General features: G+C 36.5%; 1 protein-coding gene across 1 annotated transcript in view; it reads left to right on the forward strand.

The window, feature by feature from the left end:
* Positions 1-421: 421 nt before the first annotated feature.
* The window catches only part of LOC308691833 (cilia- and flagella-associated protein 91-like), a gene marked incomplete at both ends in the record, with an annotated part of 28,237 nt that continues 2,668 nt past the window's right edge, over positions 422-25,990 (forward strand). Inside the window, 16 exons of the mRNA XM_081367396.1 lie at positions 422-509; positions 659-735; positions 3,570-3,727; positions 4,489-4,566; positions 4,729-4,785; positions 5,286-5,470; positions 6,047-6,224; positions 6,559-6,716; positions 16,250-16,432; positions 17,003-17,136; positions 17,231-17,344; positions 19,498-19,569; positions 19,658-19,804; positions 20,537-20,758; positions 21,768-21,916; positions 24,756-24,847. Coding sequence (XP_081223522.1) covers positions 422-509; positions 659-735; positions 3,570-3,727; positions 4,489-4,566; positions 4,729-4,785; positions 5,286-5,470; positions 6,047-6,224; positions 6,559-6,716; positions 16,250-16,432; positions 17,003-17,136; positions 17,231-17,344; positions 19,498-19,569; positions 19,658-19,804; positions 20,537-20,758; positions 21,768-21,916; positions 24,756-24,847 — 2,092 coding nt within the window. The remainder of the gene's footprint in view (positions 510-658; positions 736-3,569; positions 3,728-4,488; positions 4,567-4,728; positions 4,786-5,285; positions 5,471-6,046; positions 6,225-6,558; positions 6,717-16,249; positions 16,433-17,002; positions 17,137-17,230; positions 17,345-19,497; positions 19,570-19,657; positions 19,805-20,536; positions 20,759-21,767; positions 21,917-24,755; positions 24,848-25,990) is intronic.

Below are 25,990 nucleotides of genomic sequence, written 5' to 3' on the forward strand. Positions count from 1 at the left end.
GGACCTGTAACAATGCTGTAACATATTACAATTATATTATTGATATACTGTTCAGATCATGATCAAAATCAAAAGGCACCGAATACCATTTATCAAAGCACAGTGAGATATTGTTTACCTTTTATGTATCTCTTCAAGTACATAGTGGTTGGGCTTCAATAGTCTATGTCTAAACCACGTATCTATATAAAGCTTTTATATAAAGCTACAAATGATTAAAGATGAGTTCATCATTCATCAGACCGGAAAAACAACATATTTACATTACGGTTCTGACATGCGGATATTGGGTTTGTATTGACTGCCCTCTAGCGGTGTTGTAGCGGCAGTGACATGATCGGATGTTTACGATCTCCATGGTGACCATTACCTGTCTTACAAATAAAACACATAGCCTAACGTTATCCAGTTGTAAGCAAACATGAGCGACTCGGTCACACGCACATTTCAGAAGAAAAATGAGGGCAGAAGGGGCTTCAGACAACAGAGGACATATGATTATTTGTACGGTGAGTTACACAGTTGCAAATCATTATTTGACTTTTACAATATAAATATATTTTAGAAAAAATGAGATAAGGCTATTATGGGTAGCCTATATATTGTGCCGTTTATCATAAAAAAAGTATTGAATTGTGGGTGATGGTGCTGTTTTTAGATCCAGTATATACATTGTCAGCTGATGTGGATCACGCCAGGGAAAACTTCCGTGCTCAGGCTTCACTGGATCGAGTGGTAAGGCGGTGTGATACTCATCCTTGCACTGCAGCCACGTTTGATTTTGTGCTGCAGTAGAAAACACTGGAGACCGGAGAAACACACTCTTCGCAAAGTCTTGTTTATCTTCCACTGCAACTGAAGTTCATGTTTGGTTAACTCTGGGTGACATGGGATTTGGCGAAAACACATTTTTTGACCAAAAAGAAAAGTGCGAACTTAATGCATTTGTATTTGACAACTACGTGTAGGCAGAGATGTGCATAATACATGGAAATGTATTTAAAATTACAAATCCAAAATACTGTGTGAAAAAAAATGTATTTAAATACAAATACAAAATACTGTGTGAAAAATGTATTTAAATACAAATACAGTATTTTGTATTTTGAAAATACACAAAATTGGCCATCCAGTGCAGGTCACAGTGAATGAAGAAACTACATGGGCCTACTGACTTTTCATTCCTAACCACATTTCTTTCTTTCTTTCTTTCTTTCTTTCTTTCTTTCTTTCTTTCTTTCTTTCTTTCTTTCTTTCTTTCTTTCTTTCTTTCTTTCTTAAACTTATGCAAATCAGCAGCCATTTATATAGGCTACTTATTTCTGGTTACAATGTAGTCTATTGTAGTCTATCTGAACACTATTAAAAAATACTATATGTATTCGCTATAACAACCGCCTCGCTCTACATTATAAATCCCTTACATATCAACCAGCCCTAACATGCAGTAATGCTTTAAACACATTTGACAAGCTAGTTGATAAAAAAAATCAACAACCGGTCAAGACTGATTGGCTTACGCTATTTTCCCACTTGTCTGTGCTCTTTTATTCTTTCATGTTAACTGAAGTGAATAAGCACTAGGCTATTTTAACTTTAATTAACAAGTAGAACTGATCTTGACATTCTCACCTTATAAAAAAAATAAAATAATTTGCTGACCCAATGAATGTCTGAACTAGTTGATGCACAAAATCAGTACCCCGATAAAGAGGTTGACTGGCAAAAAGTATTTTATGTGTTTTGAAAATACAAAAATACTCATTTTAAATGTGTTTAAATACAAATTACATTTGATTTTTTTCCAAAGGCTTTAAAAAACAAAATACAAAATAGTATTTTGTATTTCAAATACACGTATTTTAAATGCATGTATCTGAAAAAACGGCCCATCCCTGCATGTAGGCTAATTTCATAATTATTTCTATTGTTTTTTTAAATAAAGTGTGCTGTCGAATGTTCTGACAGACATTTACGGTGAACTAAAATATACTTCAATGCCAATCTTTTGAAACTTGAATTATATCTTGTATTTATTGAAAAACACCATATAGTTAAAACTATAATCAGGTTGTACATGTGTCAACACATAAAAAGTAAAGTAAAACTTTTACTTTGTCATTATTACAGCATACGTATTAAAATTACTTTTTAAGAAACATGATTTTTAAATCATCATTCTATTGAATGTGCACTTGTAGTGTAGCCTAATTAAAATCTTATATGATTTTAAGTACACTAAAGTGCACATTCAATAGAATTTAGCACAATTCTTTTTTAGAATGATTTTTTTTTTATGAAACTATCTGACGCAATTCACAGCTAGAAGGATAGTGTTAGCATTTGTTGTTGGATAAATAGGCCCATAGAACAGGCCTATACGTATACGTAACGGAGACATTTCCTTTCGTTCAGTCACTACAAGTTACGTCAGTGCATGAAGAAATGGGGGTCCCAATTCAATCACGCCACGGCGGCTGTCTTCCATTGCCCTGCGCAAGTCTGAGCTCCCTGTCTAGTGAGACTAGTACGGACGAAGGGCTAGGCTTAACGCAAGAATACCAAGGTACACTGGGTGGCGTATCCCAGGTGGAATATGAAACACAGCGCCTACCCGTAGGGAGGACTTAGAATACACATATGACCCGAGAGCGGGATGCATATGGAAAACTCAGAGGTATCCAGCCTGACCAACCGGGCATGCACTCAGGGGACGACATCGACAGTGCAGAAGGAACTCAGGGTCTAAGGAGAACTCAGATGAGTGAAATAGTGAGCCAGGCTCCCAAAAACTGAACCAGTGGGGTCATGTGAACCACAGACGTACCCACGATGGGGCAGCGACAGAGGAGGCCAGGGAATGACGAGCATTCCGCGGCGACCTTCTCTGACAGGAGTCTTGCGACAGAGGGGGCCGAGAGTGGCGAGGTGGAGCGTCGCATACTGCCATCCGCGGCCTCTGGGGGTTCAGAGATGGGAATGTCAGTTCTTTCTTTAAGGGAGAACAAAATATTCTCCCCCGACCCTCCAAGGGGGGAAGGAGTGGCCCTGCAACCACCTTCTGTGAAGAACTGCAACCCATCTCTGAGCTGCCCGTAGCAGGAGCGCCTCTTGGCCTGCCATTTGGCAGGCTGTGGGCCTGATACGGGCTGGGGCGCCTTCCTACGGCTACCTCCAAGGTGCAGCCCGGGTGAAGGCTGCTGCTAGGGCCGGGCGGGAGGAGCGGGAGCCACAGGAGGGTGTTAGGCTGTGCCCCGCTCACCCTTGAACATTCAAGGTTTGAAAAAAGCATTCTGTAACTTTCAGAACTAAGCGTCCTTCCTTGAAAAAAAAGTACATTTAATGAAAGTAAACTGGAGAAACATATTGTACTGTACTTCTACTACTTTTTGACAGCCTGTTTCATTCTAAGAGTCGGAGAAACAGTGTACAATGGTCATAAAACACTAAATTATGTCTGGTGTTGTGCAAAAAATGTAACAAACATTATAAGTGTGCCAAAAAATACATGATATGACCAATGATATGTCATTTTAAGAGTGCAAACAATTGTGTTTTGTTTCTATTAGCGGAAGGTCCCAGAGTTTAACAGCATGTTTAGTAACCTTGCACACCACCCTCCTTACACCTTACGCCTTGAATCCACTGACCCTGTGCCTGCATTTATTGACCGGCGTTGGCGGGGCATCGCTGAGCAGAGGAGGCAGGCCCTGCAGCGACTGACAGGGTAAAATAAACCTGAACACCATATGATAACAATAGTTGCCTACTTTACAAATATTATAATAGATTGGTGAAGGACAAAAAAATGAGTGAATGAATTTTGACTGAAGAAAACTAAGCCTGGTTTCATTACCACACTTTTGCATTGTGACATTTTGCATTTTTAAGCACATTTCCCTCACAAATTCTCCACCAAATGATTTGACTGTTTGTTTGTTTATTTATTTATTTGGGATACAGTATTGCTTCTTCATTGTTTGTAGATTATATTTAGAATATTTTAATCTGTTATCTTGGTCTGCTACAACAAAAGAATAAGTGAGTTTAGTTGGTTGAGTTGCGTTCGTAATGTGTTGAAACTCACTGTTATGGTCGGGGGCGTGACTTTTCCAAAACACACTTGAAGCGGTTGACCAATTACAACACACTGGTCCAGCTGACCAATCAGAGCACATTGCACTGGTAGGAGGTTCTTAATAGAGACAGGAACTAAAAAGAGCGTTACTGATAGACTGGGAAGAGAGGAGCTACAACAATGAAAAATATGTGAAAATTAATGTTTTTGTTTTTCAAAATCAAGCATGCAAACCTATTCTAGAAGACCCAAAAACAAAATCAAGACTTTGAAAAAGGGCATAATAGGTTCCCTTTAATTTCTTACAAAAAAAAAAAAATATATATATATTACTGACACCAAACTTTTAACGGCATGTGTATGCTGTAATTGCATATGAATTAATCTTTATATTTCTGTGTCTGTATAAGGGTTCTGTCTGGGGTTCATATCCATAGTCAGAACCCTGATGATGTGACAGGAGTGGACCGCTGGAAGTTTTTCAAACGGTAAGACACACACATATGCAGAAAAATGAGTGTGGGTGACACCAGCTAAACATTTTGATCTAGCTAGAATTATTTGAACAGTTAAAGCGTATAATAAACAAAAATAATGAAATAATCTTTCCCTGTCCTTCTCCCTTTTTTCTCCCATTGTCTTTCTCTCAGTCCTCTTATTCCTTTTGCTCAACAGATTCCTTCTGATGTTGTATTTGCTTTGTCAAAGTAAGTCATGAGGTGCTTGTCACTTCAGCCTGGATCTGTCAATAGAGTTATTCTAGTCTTTATGATCTATCAAATACTTGACTTTATTCAAGTCAAGTCAAGTCATCTTCATTTATATAGCGCTTTTAACAATGTAGATTGTTTCAAAGCAGCTTTACAGAGATAAACGTATAATTTAAGGTAACAGAGATTGTTTTGGCTTCATAGCGGTTCTTTAATAAAGTTATTTTCCAGCTAAAGTTAGTTTTGATTGATTAGCTTCCGTCGCAATGATCATTTGTTATTAAATTTGGGGCCGCTAAGACGACACCATTCTCTCTACACAGACTTTAAACGCGAACCTGTGAGAAACGCTGATGGCGGTCACATGCGCATTAAGAATTTGTTTATAGTTATGTGCGTTTGAATATATGTGCGCAGGTTTGGAATTCCCTACAAACCAAGCCTAAACAAAGTACTGATATTATATCTTTCTATGAGTCTGTCTAATTTTCTCACAGATCTGACCTCCTTTCTGCTCCTAATGGAGATGATAAACAGCCCCCCACTCCGTTCCACCGGAGCGTGGGAGTTCAGACTGACTATCGGGAGAGTGAGACACAGACAGACCCCTACACTCCAGACCATGTGGTTCGTCCCGGGACAGCCACCCCTGAGCTGCTCACACTGGCCACACTCACATGGGGTAAACCACATAAATATAATATAGTTGACAATGAGATCCGTTCATACCAAAAACTATAAAGTTTTAATAATTGTTCTAATTCTATGAGAATAGGGAAGTCCACACCACAACTATAATGATAACAACATAGAATAGCAATATCATTGGAATTACTTTCAGAACATTCTTCCAGCTGATGAACGATAAAAACATTAACAGTCAATCAGAATCCACCCAAGTTTAAAGAGCTTGAGCATTTAAAGTCACCTTGAAATCAAAATGGACAATTCTAGTTTTGCTTTTTAAAGGAATTTTACAGTTTTTTTTTAAATTCATGTTCCCTAAACTTTAATCAAAATAACTTCTCTTCTCTGATGATGTTTTTCCCGGCGTGAGGGCTGGACAACCTGTCAGTCACATGACATCACAGCAATAGTAAACCACAACCATCCAATGATCCAATCAATTCCCGATAAAGAAAGTTCTTGTTCGAGAAGCCTTTTCACTTGGATATATGTCACAATAGGGAAGAAAATATAAGTTATACAGTAGTTAATGTTCTTGGTGTGAATGGCCTTATCCCTGGTTGTTTTCCAGGCTGTGGGCTGCCTGCAGGGCTAGCGGAAGTGGAGATGATCGAGAGGGCGAGAATGAAGAGAGCATGGGAGGCAACTCTGCCCCCGCTGGACGACCTCTCTCAGCTTGACAAAAGAAGAAGGATGATGGAGGAGATGGAGAGGAAAGAGTGGGCCTTCAGAGAAGAGGAGATTGAAAAGTGAGCATTACCTGAAGTAACAGTTTGCCAAAAAAATGTTTACTCACAAAGTAAATGTGAATCTTTCGAAGAATATCCTGGCCACTCTCTTCCATATAATAACAGTGGATTGGGACTGGGTTTGTCAATGTCCAAAATGACAACTTAAGTACCATATAAGTTTCATAAAAGCTAGATCCATATAAGGTCCATATTGACTTTTGTTGTATGGACATATATCCCTGAAACATCTTTCAAAATATCTCCTGTTGTATTACGCAGAAGAGTACTATCTGTACTTCTGCGATGCACAAACACGTACATGCTGACTTTTGTTTTGCTTGTGTTTTATTAGGCTACAGGAGGCACGACAGACCCTTCTGGTGCAGCTCTTGCGTCAGAGGGAGGAGAAGCAGGAGGAGGTCAAGATGGAGCGACTGGAAGTGAGCTTTTCCCAGCTCCAGCAAGAGAAGGATGCGCGGATTAAGAAGATACGCAAAGACTACATCATATGTGAGGCCACAGTTAGATAAATAATCAATGACAATGTTGACTGTTGTTCTGTTAAATAAAATGCTAATTATTATTATTATGAATGCACAATAGTATTATTGCATTAGTAATATACACTGCCGCCCGGCCCCAAAAAAAAGTCGCTGTTTGGATTTAAATAGGCAAATACTTAAGAGTTTACATTATTGCAGTGATTATTATGTTTCTAGCATGTTAAACAGGTCTTCTAACCCTAATTGATGGAGTGTGTAGCTTTTCATTTCTTAAACAACCATGTAGGAAGACACATCATGGCCATATTCCAGGATGACAATGTCAAGATTCATCAGGCTCAAACTGAAAGAATGGTAGAAGGAGCATGAAGAGTCATTTTCACACATGAATCGGCACCTCTGAGTCCAGAACTTAAATTGTCTCTTAACTCTTGCATTGTCAGTACAAGATTTTGACCAAAAATTGATGCACCTCTTAACACTGCTTGAAGTGGGCCGATATGCACCTGTAATGCGTAATAATAACACCACCCCTGATCCTAACCCCTCCACCACAAATAATCCTAAACCTACCAATACTAGTATACATCGCACTTTCAGAGCCGTACAAACTAAACGGATCAATTGTCTGTGCAATATGACTGAAGCGCGGTTAATAATAATAATAATAATAATAATAATAATTTGTTTTACATAGAAGGGGGGAATCTCCTCAACCACCACCAATGTGCAGCATCCACCTGGATGATGCGACGGCAGCCATATTGTGCCTTGAACGCCCACCACACATCAGCTTACTGGTGGAGAGGAGACAGTGATGAAGCCAATTAGTATATGAGTATGATTAGGAGGCCATGATAGACAGAGGCCAAGGGGCAAATTATACTCTTTTACGAAGGACATCCTGGGATTTTTAATGACCACAGAGAGTCAGGACCTCACTAACACTTGATTAATATGATTGTGCAAATCACTATAGAACCCAGCGTGCTTCAAAACTCTTAGAAGATTTGAGCGAGCTGTTCCCTTCGCGACGCTGATGGTGAAATGTGCAACCCATTTGAATTTGATTGAGAATTTACCACTTTAAAACACTGTGGAGAAAGCGTGATTTAAAACAGCCACACAAACTGTGGAAAATAGGAGAAAACATCATCCTGCACCAACATAAATTAGAAAACTAAAAAAAAAAAGCATAAAAAAAAAGTTAACATTGGCCTAAACATGGTAATGAGGAGCCATCAATGGTTTTAATTATAGGCTATCCTTTTTGTAACAAATGCTATAATTAAACAATTACAGGAACTGTTACTTTTTTCCAATTACAAGTTAGAATCAAGAGCTTTAAAGTCTGGACCTTCTTGAATTATTGACTAAACAACCGGTTTTTCCCATGTGTAAAATGTGTTCTGCTAATAATGACAGATATTAGGAAAAACCTGGCTTTCAGATATTCCATGAGATGACAGGATTAACAAGTTAGTTTGACTTCCATGGCACTTTGTAAACAAGTAATTGTTGACTAGGTTATTAGTTGGGGGCCTTAAGCACATTTTCGCGCAAATTCATCTAAAAGCGCCAAATTTGGCACAGATGTAGCTCAGGTCATACCGAAATGATTTAGCTAGGGCGCCGGAGCCAGCAACCCTCGGGGCCAAGATGGCGGCCAAATCCAATATGGCCACCGCCCGAAAAGGGTTCCGGCTTTAACTTTTGAACCACATGAGATACAAATACAAACTTGATATGTTTTTCAGCTTAATTGATCATGAGAAACACATAGGAATGTTTATATTTATGACCCAGTATATCTGGACCCCTCGATCCTCCAATTCCAATATGGCCGCTGTCCAAAAAAGCAGTTTGGGCTGTAGTATGGGGCCTTACACACCATTGTCGCGCAAATGCATCTACAAGCACCAAATTTGGCACAGATGTAGCTGAGGGGATACTGAAATGATTTAGCCAGGGCGCCCGAGCCAATGGTCCCTGAGACCAAGATGGCGGCCAAATCCAATATGGCCGCCGCCTGAAAGGGTTTTGGCTATAGCTTTTGAGCCAGATGAGATACAAATACAAACTTGATGTCTGTTTTACCTTTTTTGACCATGGGAAACCCATAGGAATACTTACATTTATGATTGGGTATATCAGGACCCCCAAATTCCCTAAATTCAATATGGCCGATGTCCGAAAAATGGTTTTGGCTACAAATTTTGAACCAAATGCGCTACAAATGAGGATGTGGTGTCTATTTTATGTTTATTGACCACAGGAAGTCCATTGGCATATTTATATTTATGCTTGTGTAAGTCTGGAACCTGTATTCTTTTCAAGGCTGTGGTTGAAAATCTTTTTTTTTTACCACAACTTTGAAGGTTATTCTCAATTTTGATTCATTTCCTTATAAAAGTGAAATGGTTTTCAGTGTACCACAGGTGAATACATTTCAAAGTGTAATCATATAAGAAAGAATAAAACACAATTATTATTGCAAGGCAATATTTCTATTATGTTAAATTATTAAAATAATAATATAGTAAATTTTTCCAAAACTCTTAAAGGTTTGCTAAGCATAACAAAAAAACAGCAATAACATAAACAACAGTGAATTCTCATGGTCTCTCACATGAATTATCATTATCACTCACAATCACTGGATCTCTCATTGTCTTCACCATCATTGTTTGTACAAGAACCCTCACATGCACATATAGAAGTGCAACGAACTCCGGCTTTACAGCACTTACAGTGCCCTCTACATGCTGTCTTGCAGCCACAGTGAAGGAGAATGGTGCAGGCTTTACTGGCGTCTCCGAGATTAGTCCAGTAAGGTTCCCAAGTCTTTCTCGTAGAGTCCCGAAACCATCCCCATGCATTAAACTCTGGGATATCTTGCTGGACAGCGGTTGCCTGATTCCAGTAGAAGCTGGCCTGCAGCAGTGCTCTTTTGATGTGCTGAATCAATGCAGCTTGGGTGGGTGGCAGGTTCTCGAGAGACTGATGTCTAGCTTCATCTACACGGCTTGAAACACAGGTCTTGCTGTACATGATGAGCTCATGTGACAGATTCATAGCTCATGGTCCAAATGGTCCGGCCAACTACTTAAAAAAACATTCCATGACTACGTTAACACCAATATTGCTGGGTTTGTGAGGTCACACATGAGCTATGAATCTGTCACGTGACTGGATATTGTGTTTGACACATATCCAGAGGAGAACCTCAAAACACAAACTCACCAACGCAGAGGAACCGGATCAAGAACTAAAGGAGATAGGAGAACTCCAATTCCAAAATGTAACTGGATATATCTATTATATACAGTATATACTGGATATATTGTTATATATTTAACTATTTGGATATATCAGTGAAGAGATAACCAAGCATGGCATGTCAGGTAAACTCCTCCTTTCCACCAAGAAAGATGCTGTACTCTCCAACAGACCAGGGTATGACATGTCTGCCCTTCAGCCTTGTAATCATCCAGAAGCACTAGAATAATCCTGCATCTTGCACATGCTGGGGCCAATGGCCATAAAAAGGCATTTGTCCAGACTGTCGACAGCGATGTTGTCATCCTTGCCATCCGCTTCTTCAACACACTCGGCCTCACAGAGCTCTGGATCGGCTTTGCAGGTGGAAAAAACTATAGGGACATTCCTGCTCATGAAATCAGCAAGAATAGAATAGAATAGAATGAGGCATTTATATAGCGCTTTCATATGTACTACTGTACACCCAAAGCGCTTTACAATCATATCAGGGGTCTCTCCTCAACCACCACCAGTGTGCAGCATCCACTTGGATGATGCGACGGCAGCCACAGAACAACGGCGCCAGTGCGCTCACCACACACCAGCTATAGGTGGAGAGAGGAGAGAGAGTGATAGAGCCAATTCAATGTAAGGGGATTATTAGGAGGCCATGATTGGTAAGGGCCAATGTGTGGAATGTGGCCAGGACACCAGGGTTACACCCCTACTCTTTATGAGAAATGCCATGGGATTTTTAATGACCACAGAGAGTCAGGACCTCGGTTTTACTTCTCATCCGAAGGACGGCAAGGATCTTGGTCCCCAGAAGTCACTAGCCTTACCACTCTTCCACGCTTTAACAGGCTGTGACACAACCTCACCCTTTCTGTGCCATGGGAAAAAGAGTGCATGGGCAGCTTGGGAGGCAACACCAGATCTCACAGAATCTCTGGTTACCCTCACCTTGGAGCCTGAACAGATCAACAATGACGTCCATGTCCAAAGACTGGAGCGTATGGTCACCATCATGTACAGCAAGAGCTGTGGTTCCAGCCGTGTAGATGAAGCTAGACATCACCTTTTCTCGAATGGTACCAAGTCTTTCGAGAACCTGCCACCCACCCAAGCTGCATTGATTCAGCACATCAAAAGAGCACTGCTGCAGGCCAGCTTCTACTGGAATCAGGCAACCGCTGTCCAGCAAGATATCCCAGAGTTCAATGCATGGGGATGGTTTCGGGACTCTACGAGCAAGACTTGGGAACCTTACTGGACTAATCTCGGAGACGCCAGTAAAGCCTGCACCATTCTCCTCCACTGTGGCTGCAAGACAGCATGTAGAGGGCACTGTAAGTGCTGTAAAGCCGTAGTTCGTTGCACTTCTATATGTGCATGTGAGGGTGCTTGTACAAACAATGATGGTGAAGACAATGAGAGATCCAGTGATTGTGAGTGATAATGATAATTCACTGTTGTTTTTTATTTTATTGCTGTTTTTTTGTTATGCTAAGCAAACCTTTAAGAGTTTTGGAAAAATTGACTATATTATTATTTTAACAATTTGATATAATATAAATATTGCCTTGCAATAATACTTGTGTCTTATTCTTTCTTATATGATTACACTTTGAAATGTATTCACCTGTGGTAAACTGAAAACCATTTCACTTTTATAAGGAAATGAATCAACATTGAGAATAACCTTCAAAGTTGTGGTAAAAAAAAAGGATTTTCAACCACAGTCTTGAAAAGAATACAGGTTCCAGACTTACACAAGCATAAATATAAATATGCCAATGGACTTCCTGTGGTCAATAAACATAAAATAGACACCACATCCTCATTTGTAGCGCATTTGGTTCAAAATTTGTAGCCAAAACCGTTTTTCGGACAGCAGCCATATTGAATTTAGGGTTATTGGGGGGTCCTGATATACCCAATCATAAATGTAAGTATTCCTATGGGTTTCCCATGGTCAAAGAAGGTAAAATAGACATCAAGTTTGTATTTGTATCTCATCTGGCTCAAAAGCTATAGCCGAAACCCTTTTAGGCGGCGGCCATATTGGATTTGGCCGCCATCTTGATCTCAGGGACCATTGGCTCGGGCGCCCTGGCTAAATCATTTCAGTATCCCCTCAGCTACATCTGTGCCAAATTTGGTGCTTGTAGATGCATTTGCGCGAACAATGGTGTGTAAGGCCCCATACTACAGCCCAAACTGCTTTTTTGGACAGCGGCCATATTGGAATTGGAGGATCAAGGGGTCCAGATATACTGGGTCATAAATATAAACATTCCTATGTGTTTCTCATGATCAATTAAGCTGAAAAACATATCAAGTTTGTATTTGTAACTCATGTGGTTCAAAAGTTAAAGCCGGAACCCTTTTCGGGCGGCGGCCATATTGGATTTGGCCGCCATCTTGGCCCCGAGGGTCGCTGGCTCCGGCGCCCTAGCTAAATCATTTCGGTATGACCTGAGCTACATCTGTGCCAAATTTGGCGCTTTTAGATGAATTTGCGCGAAATTACCCATTTATGTGCTTAAGGCCCCCAACTATATTACTTTATTGCAGTTATGCTCTCAACCAACTTTGCATGTGTGTAATAAACCTTATGAGGGAGCATGACCCGGGACCCCGCTACGGTTCACACTTCAACTGGACTCAGAGCTGCCAATTCATGTGTGAAAATGACTCTTCATGCTCCCTCTGCCATTCTTTCACAATTTGAGCCTGATGAATCTTGACATTGTCATCCTGGAATATGGCCATGATGTGTCTTCCTATATGGTTGTTTATGAAATAAAAAGATACACTCTCCTTCAATTAGGGTAAGAAGACCTGTTGCCAAACATATAACATGCTAGAAACATAATAATCACTGCAATAATGATCCAATAATTGACTGAAGTATTTGCCTATTTAGTATTTGCGAACTTTTTTTTCTTTTTCTTTTTTTTTTGCCAGCAGTGTATTTCTTTACTGTTTTAATTGTTATAATTTAAATAATAAAATATTCTGTAAATAATAATAATAATAACATATTATTAACAAAATAACAAAATTATTATTGTTGTTTTTGTATAGTCATATTGAATGGGGAAAACTGTACTAGCACTAGACTTTTATTCTGTTTTTTTTGTTGTTGTTTTTTTTTTTTTTTTTTATGAAGGGACCATGTACAATTTTTAACATAAAATTTCCATTTCATGTATTGTGCCGGATTTAGCCAAAGGCTATTTTTCATCCGTAGTCCCCCAGGCAGGTCAACGCTAACACAACATTACACAGACAATACCTACTATGTTCACATACAATAAATAAATTCATACATACACACGACACGTACTGTCAGGGCCATAAAAAACATAAATAAATGAATCAGTCAATTAATTTAACTACAACAATCTCAATGGTTACATAATTGGTTCAATTTTAAAAATGATTTTAACTTAAATTTAAAAGGGCCATGAGCTCTACACCCTTTTATGTCCTCTGGTAGAGCATTCCACTGATTAGTGGCTTTCACTGCGTAAGATGATAACCCAAATGCGGAACGACGAAAGGGAACCAGACAATTACTCATAAGTGATAGTCTGGTAGATCTTACAGAGGTTTCACAGCGAAGATGAATAAAGTCACGTAATACAGAAGGAGCCAGACCGTTTAAGATTTTATGAACCATACACAGATTTGAATAAAGTCTAAAATTGTCAAAGTCAAAAAAATTATATTTCTTTATGATCCTACAGGAATGAAAATGGTTAGGTTTTTTATCTAAAATTTTTATTGTCTGTTTATATAAAGATTTTAAGGGTTTAATAACAGTTTCACCAGCTTGATCCCAACATGTCAAACAGTAAGACATATGAGAGAAGATTGTAGCATGCATAAAAGCCTTAGCTACATCAAAAGAAAGACATGGTCTAATTTGTCTAAAGTTTGCCATATTATCTTTAATATTCCTCACCATTTTCTTTACATGTTTTTTAAATCTGAGATTTGAGTCCAATATTATACCAAGATAATTGAGCTCATTTACTATTTTTATCTTTTCACCATTTATACATATATCAACATCAGGAGATTTAACGTTTGTTTTAGAGAAAAAAATTCCTTTAGTTTTACTGATGTTTAAGCTAAGACATGACTGTTCCAGCCACTGTGTAATCTTTTCTGTAGCAGCATTTAACTTTTCAGCTGCTAGTTCTGCTGTTTTCGCATGTGTAAAAATAACAGTGTCATCAGCATACATTTGTGCTTGTATCCCTTCACACTGTTGCGGAAGATCATTGATATACAAACTAAATAGTAAAGGACCTAGTACTGATCCTTGGGGTACACCCATTGTATAATGCAAATCACAGGACTTAACCCCTTTAATTTTTACACATTGTTCTCTATTTAATAAGTATGAAGATACCCATGCTAAAGCTTCAGGTGAAAATTGAAATGTAGACAATTTAGAAAGGAGAACTGTATGATTAACGGTATCAAAGGCTTTACGTAGATCTAAAAATATAGCCCCTACAAATCCTCCTTTGTCAACTTTAGATTTTATTTGCTCTATTAAATGTAAAGTAGCTGTTTCGGTAGAATGATTTACTCTGAAACCAAACTGCATACAATGTAGGCCAGCCTCAATGGTATTAAGATGGGATGTCAGCTGTTCAAAAACAATCTTCTCTGCAACCTTTGAGAGTACTGGCAGTATGCTGATGGGTCTGTAGTTACTAACTTGATAATGGTCTCCAGATTTAAAAATAGGAGTAACAATGGCTTTTTTCCATGCAGTAGGAAAAACACTACCTTCAAATGACAAATTAATTAAATGAGTGATGACCGGGGTTAAACTATCTTTGTGAGTTTTAACAAACATAGTATCCAAATCATAAACATCTTTACATTTTGAATTTTTCAATGAGCTAATAACTTTATTAACTTGCGTTTCATTTGTCTTGATTAGATTAAAACTTTTACATACATCCTCAATTGGATTAATATTTATTTCCCTTCTTGAAAATGTATCCCCTAATTCTTTAACGGAGTCAATAAAAAAATTATTAAAAATAGTAGCAATGGCACAATCATCTTCAATTAGCTTTCCCTTAACTTTAAGTTTAACATCACCTATAAGATTTGGTTCCTTTCGTAAAAGAGAATTTATGTTTTTCCAAATTAGCTTACCATTACCTTTAGCCTCATTCATTAGATGAAGATAATAATTGGATTTGGCTACTCTCAGCTCTCGAATAACTTTGTTTCGCAGACCATTGTAACAAAGCCTATCAGTGTCTCTTCCAGTCTTAATAGCTTTCTTTAATAATGAATCCCTATTCTTCATTAGCTTCCATAAACTCTCATTGAACCACGGTAAAACATTCTTACGTTTGAATTTTTTCTGAACACTAATAGTAAATTTATCTCTTACAGACTTAATTCTATTATAAAATGTATTACAACCATAATCTATATCCTTGGAAGATAAAATATCATTCCACTTTAGATCAGCTATTTCCACATCGAATGCTAATAATTTTCCTTTTGGTATACAATGAAAAACATTAGAGGTTACTATATTATTTTTAAATCTGTTTTTCGTTAGTTTCCGTGCAACTAAGGTTAAATTGTGATCAGATAACCCAGTGATCAAATTATAACTCTTAATTATCCTTTCTGGTTTATTAGCAAATATTAAATCTATCTGGGTCTTAGAAGATTTAGCAATTCTAGTTGGCCCTTTAATTAACTGATTTAGATTAAATTTATCTGCAATAATTTTCAATTTTTTCCTCTTTAATTTATCTTCCGAATTTAGGTTAAAATCACCCATAAGAATTATTTCTTTGTTAAGATTACATTCTTTTAAAAGTCCTGTAAGTTGATCATAGAATGTATTATTAGCTGAAGGGGGCCTATATACACATAGAACAATAAAAGACATTTGAGAAGATAGAATCATTTTCAACCCCACAAATTCTAAATCATTAGCGGAATTAAACATGAGACGTTCACACTTAATGCTGTCTTTAACATAAATTAACACTCCACCTCCCCTTCCAGAAGATCTATCTATTTTCATGAGTCAGGATAAAAAGTCATCATTCCCAAAATCACTTATTTAAAACTAAATAAAGCATAGCATGTATTGAGAGCTGTCAGGACATTTTTGGGGTTTAAATCAGATTATGTGTTTAAATCAGATTACCCTCATTTATAAAAATAAGCATTTAAAAACTGACATAATTTGAACTAACGTCTTTCTGTTTCTCACAGCAATGCGGAAGCTTCTGGCAAAGTGCAAGAATGTGGAGGGAAAGCTGGAGAGACGTGATATTATAAAGGATTATTCTGATTATGGGTCTCAGACATACGCTCCTCTGTCTCGGACTGGCCAGATCCCCAAGCGAAATTCCAATCGCTATGTGGTGAAGAGTCCCTTTCTCAGCACGTATCAAGGTCTGCTTCTGCTTGCACATCAGCTAGGTTGATTTCCTTCTGACTCTTCAGGACACACTAACGTTTCGTGTTAATTATGTCTTATCAATTTATTCACATATACACTGATATTTTTTTATTTTCATATCATTCTTTGTTAAATTTTTTTGAAGTTTGAAGATTTCCTTTCTTTTTTTTTCTTTTTTAAATTAAAAAATCTTTTTTCTTTAATCAATTAATTCTTCCAAATCACTTTCTTTCTTCCTTTTTCTTTTTTTTATTTATTTTTTGATTTTTTGATTTTCTTCTTCCAAATCAAATCATATGTCTCATTGAGAAAAGATGAGCTATTACTTTTCTAAGCAATTACAATGATTTCTAGGCTAACAGTGTTCACCTGGTGGATAAAAAAAGGGTAAAAATAAAATAACAAAATCTCTCCAGATCAAAATGTTATAGAGACTTAGGGGTTGGATCTTTTCACACACAGCACACTGCCAGGCACACCATTGACTTCTTTTTCCGAAAAATTCTTTTATCTCGTTTAAAATAAGGGATAAAGACCTGCAGTATCATCTCTGTGTTTCTTAGGTCTGTTAGAACTGGAGGCAGGTCTTTCTCCATCCGTCATCGAGCCCCAAATTAAAGTAGCAAGACCTAAAGAGACTAAAGGCTTCATCACACGCTCAGACCGCAGAGATCTAGAGCTCATGAAGACTCATCAGGTAATGAGCTGCTGGGTGCTTTTCACACTTACTCACTCTGTGGGAAGAGAAAATGAAGTGGCAGATATCACCCTGAGCTCTCCTTTCCCACTAGGCTCTGAAAGAGAAAAAGGTCTGCAGGGTGGAAAAGAAGCCTCTGCGGTTCCTCTTTAAGAAGGAAAAACCTGCTCCACGACCCCTAACCCCTGCGGTGGATGAGCCCCCTGAGGTACAGCCCACGTTCATGCTCTAGACAATTCAGGTCTTCCTTCTGACGTGCAGTTTGCAAGTCAAAACATGTCTGAATACGGGCGGTTTGGATAGCTTTAGGTACAAGGACATCTATGTGATTCTCTAAACTCACTACTTGAGTGTTCCTTCATGGTTTTCATGATAATGTCAAATTAAAAGTTTTACTCTAGTGTATTTTATGATGTTTTAATAATCTTTTGTTGTGCTTTAATGAAGTACACTTATTTAGATTTGTTGACTAACATACTAAAGCACATACTAAAGTACTTGATTAGAATTTTAACTGTAATGTGTTATTTTATATTACATTTACATTTCTATGGCCAGGGGCCAGTTGCATAAACACAGCCATTATGTTAAGACTGTAGTATGACCAACTAGAAGTTAGTTATGGGTAATCTGTCTTAATTTTGGGGATCAAATTAGACCAATCTAAGATTTTATGGACCTGACTTAAAAAAGATTGAAAAAATCTTTAAAAAAAATTGAAAAAAGATTGATGACTGACTTGTAAGATTAGTCTTAGAAGTTTATGCAACCGGCCTGGTTCCACAGACATGGCTAAGATTAAACCAGGATTATGCCTTAGTTCAGTTTGGACAGTTATTTATAGACAGATTTATAGACAGTTATTTGGACAGCTTTTATAAACGGGTTCTAAAAAACATTACTGGTGTACATTTTGTAACAAAACAATGGCACTGACATATTTTAAGATTAAACAGTTTAAATTAATATAAGTCCATTAATACCTGACAATGGACACCTCGAAGGGCATCAACCCGCTATACCATGGTCACTTGCCAAATAACACATTTTTAAAACATTAGTTTATATTTTAATTAGTTTTACAATCGAAATCTAAAGTTTTTGCAAACAATAACTTGGTTTCGGAGATATTTATAGTCCGCTCAGCTCGTAGAACCCTTCAGTTTTGTTTTGATACAATAAATTGTAAATGGATACTTTGATTGCCTGTTGCTATGGTTACTCACAGCTGATGTAGCCAGCGCATTTATTTATTAATTTCGAACGGTAAACAGTCAGTTTCACCAGAACTCCTTTACTAGGTGTCCTCTATCACTTTTTAATCGACACCCTGCAGCCAATCAGAATCGAGTATTCACCCAGACCATGGTATAAATATATTTAAATACATGACATACAAGGTTAAATAGAAATTACTAAATTGATGATTAAAGCATTAAGCATAAAGCATTTTAGTTTACCATAAATGCTTGTCAGTACATTCGGCAATGCACTTTAACTGTTTTTCTTTTTTTCTTTTTTTTTTTTACCATATTTCAAAGACAATAGAATTATGAAATTACATATAAAGATTTACTTAAGTCCTACTTTAGTGTCAAAAGCACTCTAAAGTTCAACTAATTGCATTTAATATAAATTTGAACTATAATACATCATCATGTAATTGCAATTAACATGCAAGTTCCGCAAAACATTACATTCAGTTTCAGAAATTATTTTAAAGTATATTATTTCTGTAATAAGTACTCTTTAAAAAAGTGTTCTAAAGTGTTTTTTTTTTTTTTTTTTCACAATGTGGTCAAAGGTCTTAATAGAACCAAAGTGACCTGAAGATACTATACCGTTCAAAACTGGTACAGTATATGAAATTTTTTTAAGGAAATCAATACTTTTTTCAGCAACGACACATGTTGTCAAATTGATCATACTGTAAGTGACAGTAAAGACATTTCTAATGTTAAAAAAAGATTTCTATTTTAAACAAATGTTATTCTTTTGAAAAGTTTCTTAAGCAGCAAATCAGCATATGAGAACGATTTATGAAGGATCATGTGACACTGAAGACTGGAGTAATGATGCTGGAAATTAAGATTTACCATCACAGGCATAAATTACAGTTTAATATATTAAATATAAATCAACTAATTTAAAATGTAATAACATTTCATACTATTGCAGTTTTTACTGTATTATTTAATAAATAAATAATAAATGCAGCATTGGTGAGCATAAGAGACTTCTTTTAAAATCATTAAACATCTTACTGGACCCAAACTTTTGAATTGGGTCTTTGTATCATTTATTATGTCATTCTGTTTGTATGTCTCATTTATCATTCTGGGACATCAATATCTATAACAGGGAGATGAGGAAAAGGAACTGGCCATCATCTTTCTGCAGAAAGTGCTCAGAGGAAGATCCACCCAGAATCAGGTAAGGCTCAGTGGGGGGAGCGTGTTTTTTAACGGATGTCTTGTGTAGTTGTTGATGTGAATGGATAATGACGTCTGTTGCGTGTCAGATGTTCGAGGAAAAGGAGAAACGATTGGAACTGATCCAAGAACTGCGTACCACGCACGCACTGCAGAAGGAGGAACAGGACAAAAAGGAGGCGGAAAAACAGGCCACACTCGCCTTGCAGAGACAGAGAGACATCCAGTCTGACAGAGTAAGACCGGAGATATAAATGATTCAGATACTGTATGATAATAAACACCTACTGTACCATGAGAACTTTGACAGATAAAACTACATATTTATCTCAGTACTATCACAATATGGCTTTGTTTTGAGACATTCACAACATCACCTCTGCTAACATATACCACTGATCTTTTCAGGCTTTCATGGCTTCTCATGGGTCATGTCATGAAGTTTCAGATTTTCCAGCTATGTAAACAATATTCATATATTTGTATTTAATTTTCGGAGCTCAAAATTTCTCCCTCCACCCATCAGTGAAAATTATTAAAACTACTGTAAGCTATTTTTAACAAAGTCTCTGATCATTACAGTCTGATCTTAACCATTTGTGGAGAATATTTTAGAATAAATTGATTGATAACTTGTGAAAAAGTGCATCATAGCATACATTTCATGTAAATGTAGGGAATGGTGCTTACATTTAAGTCTATTTTAAATTATAAAATTAAAATTAATAATAATTATTAAATTATATTAATAATATAAAATTAATTTATATATTTATAAAAAAAAATTTTTTTAAACAGTGTAATCTCAGGACAAAAAAAAGTTTGAACCTTTAAATAATTTGTTTCACGGTCTAAAAGAAACAATCACTGTGAACAAAACAATGATGCAAGAATTGACTATAATAAGCTATAGTAACTCAATTATGAAACTGATTAGATTCTTCTTATTCCTTCTGTCTTTCTCTCAGGTGTCTCAGATTGAGTCCTGTGTTGCTGGCCTGTCTGGGGGAGTGATCGTGGACATGCTGGACTTTTTGTCTAAAGAGTTGGTCCGGCTGCAGGAGGAAAGGCGAATCCACGCCTTTACGCTATTGGCTGAGAGAGACCGGCGTATTCGTGAGGCTGAGGAGAGTGGAAGGCGGCAGATAGAGGAAAGGAGACGCAGAGAGGAGGATGAGATATTTAAACAGGTCACTTGAACATCAGTGTCAGTGGACAATAAATGTGCTCTTATTTCTACCCGACAAAATCCCTTGAACATACACGACCATTCAAAAGTATGGGTTTGGGTTTTTGAAAGAAATTAATATTTTAATGCAGCAAGGACACATAAAATTTATCAAAAGTGACTGTACATTTTTTTTAATGTTACAAAATCTTCTGTTTCAAGTAAATGCTGTTCTTTTGAACTTTCTATTCATCAAATATACCTTAAAAAGAAAATGTTTCATCGTTAGCACCAAAAAAAAAATAAAAAAAAAATAAGCAACACAACTGTTTTCAACATTGATAATAATAGGAAATGTTTCTTGAGCAACAAATCAACATATTAGAACGATTTCTGAAGGATCATGTGACAAGACTGGAGTAATGGTGCTGAAAATTCATCTTTGCGTCACAGGAATAAAATAGTTCGTCAAGAAGGCAAAACCTTCAATCTTCAGTCAGAAAAAGATATCTAAAATATCTAAAATAAGGATTTAAAAAAAAAAAATATATGTATAACTAATTAAAACACTTCAAGACGTACGTTTAAACAACTATAAAATCAGAAATGGACTTTCACTGTCGGCACTACTGCTCGTGTGATGAGAGATGATACTGTGCGGTTCATGCACGGCTTTTCAAAATGTCACGAAGCACAAAAGTCACATAATATTCTATTTCAACATGAAAACTACAGCTAGCCAAATTAAAGAAAAGTGATAATGATCTTAGATAGATTCTAGCATGAATTAGCAAACTGCTAACATGTTTTAGCATTGCAAGCATGTTTCTACTATGAATTAACACATTGCTACCGTGTTTTACCATTTGTTGCTTGCATGATTTAACATTGCAAGCATGTTTTAACATGTTGCTAACATGATTTAGCATTATTGTTTGCTTTTTCTAACATGATTTAACACGTGTCTAGCATTAACAATGTTAGCATGTTTCTAACATCAATTAGCAAATCTGTATATCTTTTGGTATCAGGTGGTCAAGGTGCACCAGGACACAGTAAACATGTACCTGGAGGATGTCATCCTGGGCTCCACTAACCAGACAGCTGATGCCCAGGCCAGAGAGGAGATACACCGTAAGGCTGAGGAGCTGGACAACATCACCTATGCCATGGAGGAGACGTACGTTTCTAGTCTCGAATGCTATGACATCCAATTAAACCAGTTTGAAAATCTCACAACCAAATTGCTTATTGATTGCAATGAACCACAAACTCTTATAATCATGCTGGTCTTTTCAGCACGGTAAAAATTTTTCAAACTGTCAAAACAGAACACTTCACTGCACTAAAGAAAAGGAATAAAATAAATAAATGCACCTTTAGATTTCAGTATATTGACAAGATTCTGACATTCAAGACATGTTTGTCACTGGTGCTTGAATACGTCAGAGGTTTTATTAGATTCAAGATCACTGGTGAGCTGCCAAGGATGAATCAGTTGTATGGAAGTAAAATAATGTCAAATGTTTTTGAAACAAAAAGACTGTTGAATTGCACTACTTGAAAAAAATATGCATCACATTAACCATGCTTGCATTTTAATGCATTGAATTTTTAGGGCTTGCATTTTTATGGGCTGAAATTCAACATGGTTGAATATTTAAGCTGTGAGTATTTCAATTAAAAACATTTCAAACACATTTCCATTATTAAAAATTCAATAATCCATATTCACCTTTCATATTTCACTTCCAAAATATTCAAACTGTTTAAAAATACAACCTATAATATTCAACAGGCAATTTTCGGTCCATTTTATTTCGCTTTGCAAATTCGCTTCCACAAATTCAGTGGTTCACATTCGACAGTAAATTCAACGGAACTGCAGGAAAAGCAGTAGATTACTGAGCATACTCTCAATCTGCTGTTAGTCAACCCCACCAGCAGGTGGTGCAAAAGCGCTTGTTGTTGACGAAGACAGAGCAACAGTTAGAGCAAGCCATTCATTCATAAAACTCATTTAACAGCAATGTAAGTGTATTTGTGATTATTATGACGGCGGTTTTATGTTAAATTCAGTGTCTTCACGGTTACTTTCTCTGTGTAGCCTACATGCATCTTTCTCTACCGTGAACAAGATTATAATGTTATTCCCCGATGCGGATATACAGATCCAATGTTACATTTTGAGGTTGACATATATTTCTCTTGGTTAGTTGCCTTAACTTTATATTGTGACGATGTGCTGCATGCAGGCTATTAGGGTTTCCTTCAATACTTAAGGATTCCCCTGCTGGACATATAAAATGCTTAACGTAGCTTAATGGACTAATTATATATACTATATATACTATACTATATATAGTATATATATAGTATAGTATATATACTATATATATATATATATATATATATATATATATATACGTATACTATACTATATATATATATATATATATATATATATATATATATATATATATATATATACGTATACTATACTATATATATATATATATACATAGAGAGAGAGAGAGAGAGAGAGAGGAGAAAAGAAAGTGTTAGTATTAATTGATCAAGTATTGATTTTGTGCCAGTATATCACGAAACGCTCTGCATGTATCTTTGCGCATTAAGTTCATATTAGTCCATGCTTACCTGTGGCCTATATAAGCCTACAGCCTACATCCCCAATAAGGTGTGAGTTTGGTCTTTTATATCACTGTATTAGTCCATAAAGCTACGTTAAGCGTTTTGTCCCGACAGAAGGGTAATCCTTGAGTATGATGAGGTATTGAGGGAAACCGATTATAATCCTGTTCATGGTAGAGAAAGCTGATGACATGTAGGCTACACAGGAAAAGTAACAATGAAGTTATTGAATGAAACATAAACACAGCTTTTGTGTCTTTATCGTCTTTTCCGCATACTGACCTCTATGATACTGACACAGGTAATCATTTTCATTTTATGAATGAATGGCTTGTTCTAACTGTTGCTAGTCTTCGTCAACAACAGCGCTTTTGCACCTCCTGCTGGTTGGGTTGACTAACAGCAGATTGAGAGTATGCTCGGTAATCTACTGCTTTTCCTGCAGTTCCGTTGAATTTACTGTCGAATTTGAACCACTGAATTTGTGGAAGCGAATTTGCAAAGCAAAATAAAATGGACCGAAAATTGCCTGTTGAGTATTATAGGTTGTATTTTTAAACAGTTTGAATATTTTGGAAGTGAAATATGAAAGGTGAATATTGATTATTGATTTTAATTGAAATATTCACAGTTTAAATATTCAACCATGTTGAATTTCAGCCCATAAAAATGCAAGCCCTAAAAATACAATGCATTAAAATGCAAACATGGTTAATGCGATGCAATTTTTTTTTTCCAAGTAGTGCAATTCAACAGGCTTTTCAAAAACATTTGACATTATTTTACTTCCATACAGTTGAGAATAGACGCAAACATTTTGTTTTATTTTACTATTACTTTAACCACAATCTCTTCATTCATACTCTCTTTAAGTGTTTAGTTATGGCGGAAGCTAATATACAATAATAAAAATAAAATATAATAAATAAATAAAAATAAAATATACAACGCCATGCTTAGATTTGTCAGACTCAGCAGGGTGACTTCCACCCATTGTGTTCAGCCTGTTCAAAAACTCTCTTATACTTCAAGGCAAAATGCAGAGAAACACAGTTACAGCCTAAGAAATATGTAATGTATGAAAAACATCTATGTCCACTTATTCCTTCCCTCAATAAATAATAAATTATGGATGTCAGATGTGACAGCACAGCTGTGGGAAATCACTAGAATCAGATACTGTGTATTTGCAGTCATATAAATAAACTAATAAACATTGAATAACCAAGTTACAGAGATCATTGTTGTGTTTCCTTCGGTGAGACTGCCAGCATTGATTGTTTTAGAGCATTTTCTTTGTCACAAACCAAACGAATCAGCTCTAATCGGCCTGTGTTGTGTCTTTCTTGGTCTGTGTATACGTGCAGGAGGAGCAGTCAGCAGTCAGAAGAGATTGTGGCAGAACTCGTCTACAGATTCCTCATTCCAGAGGTCCAGAAGAAAGATGTCAGAGAAAGAGGTGGGTTATTCAATCAGGCAGATAATCAGTAAAATAACAAACTATTACAGGCCAAGCCAAATTAGTCCTCAATGTCATTGTCTTCTCCCCCTCATGCCATTTAAAGAAAGCATTAAAAGGATTTAAGGAACAGAATGAACCAAAATTCAAGTCATGCTATACTGTATGTTTCAAGCTTATTACGAGGACTTTAAAGGGGTGTCATTGCTACCTGAAAACATCTTAGCGTCAACACTTATAACTTTTTTTTATAATATGAATAATAAAATTAATCAGTTTATTGGCATTAATACTGCTAAGTGTAGTGCACTCCATGAATGTCTTAAAAAGATTTGAAAAGCCTCATGCAGATCTTTTTCATGCATAAATTGTCACCTGACCAGTATTTGTTAAGCTTGACTTTTTAGTGACCTGTGAATTTGACATTATCAGTATGTGTGTGTATCACAGTCGTGCTATGTGGCCTGTGGCCTCTAAATATTCAATTAATTATACTTGCAATTTACCATGGTTAGTTTTTAATTTGCCAGTAAAAGTGGGTTGTGAACTTGTGACCATGACTGTCAGCCTTCATAAACAACAAAAAAGCTACATAAATTATCAGAAAGGAACATGAAAGTGTTCTAATTAATTGTGAAAAAAACAATTAATTGTTGAATGGTGCTGTTATAATACAACACAGAAGTGGCACACCCACTCTATTATTAGGCTGACTTTTACTTGAAACCACATGACATAAATATTTTGAGATTTTATCACTATTTAACATACTGATCTAACAGTGGTATTTGCTTTAGAACCCGTTGGATATCAAGTGGCGACCCAACACAATCAAAAAGGTTTATTGTACAAAAATAAACAAAATGTCCTTAAAATCAAATTTTTTAATGAATTTAGATGAATCATTCCAAAATAATAGTAAGTGTAATAAGTAAGGGATAATGTATACCGAGGCGGTTGTTATAGCGAAAAACAGGCTGAACAACCCCGAGCGTGTGTACGGTCCTGTACATTATCCGGCTTATTACATGGCTACCTACAAAATAAATAAATAATTTGACACAAAATATTGTTTTAAAAAGGAGTTTACTGATTTAAAAACGATTGTATTGCTTCCGCTAAAGAAAATAGTCCGTTCCGCGT

This window comes from Scardinius erythrophthalmus, assembly GCF_964197995.2.
Source record: "Scardinius erythrophthalmus genome assembly, chromosome: 6".
NCBI lineage: Eukaryota > Metazoa > Chordata > Actinopteri > Cypriniformes > Leuciscidae > Scardinius > Scardinius erythrophthalmus.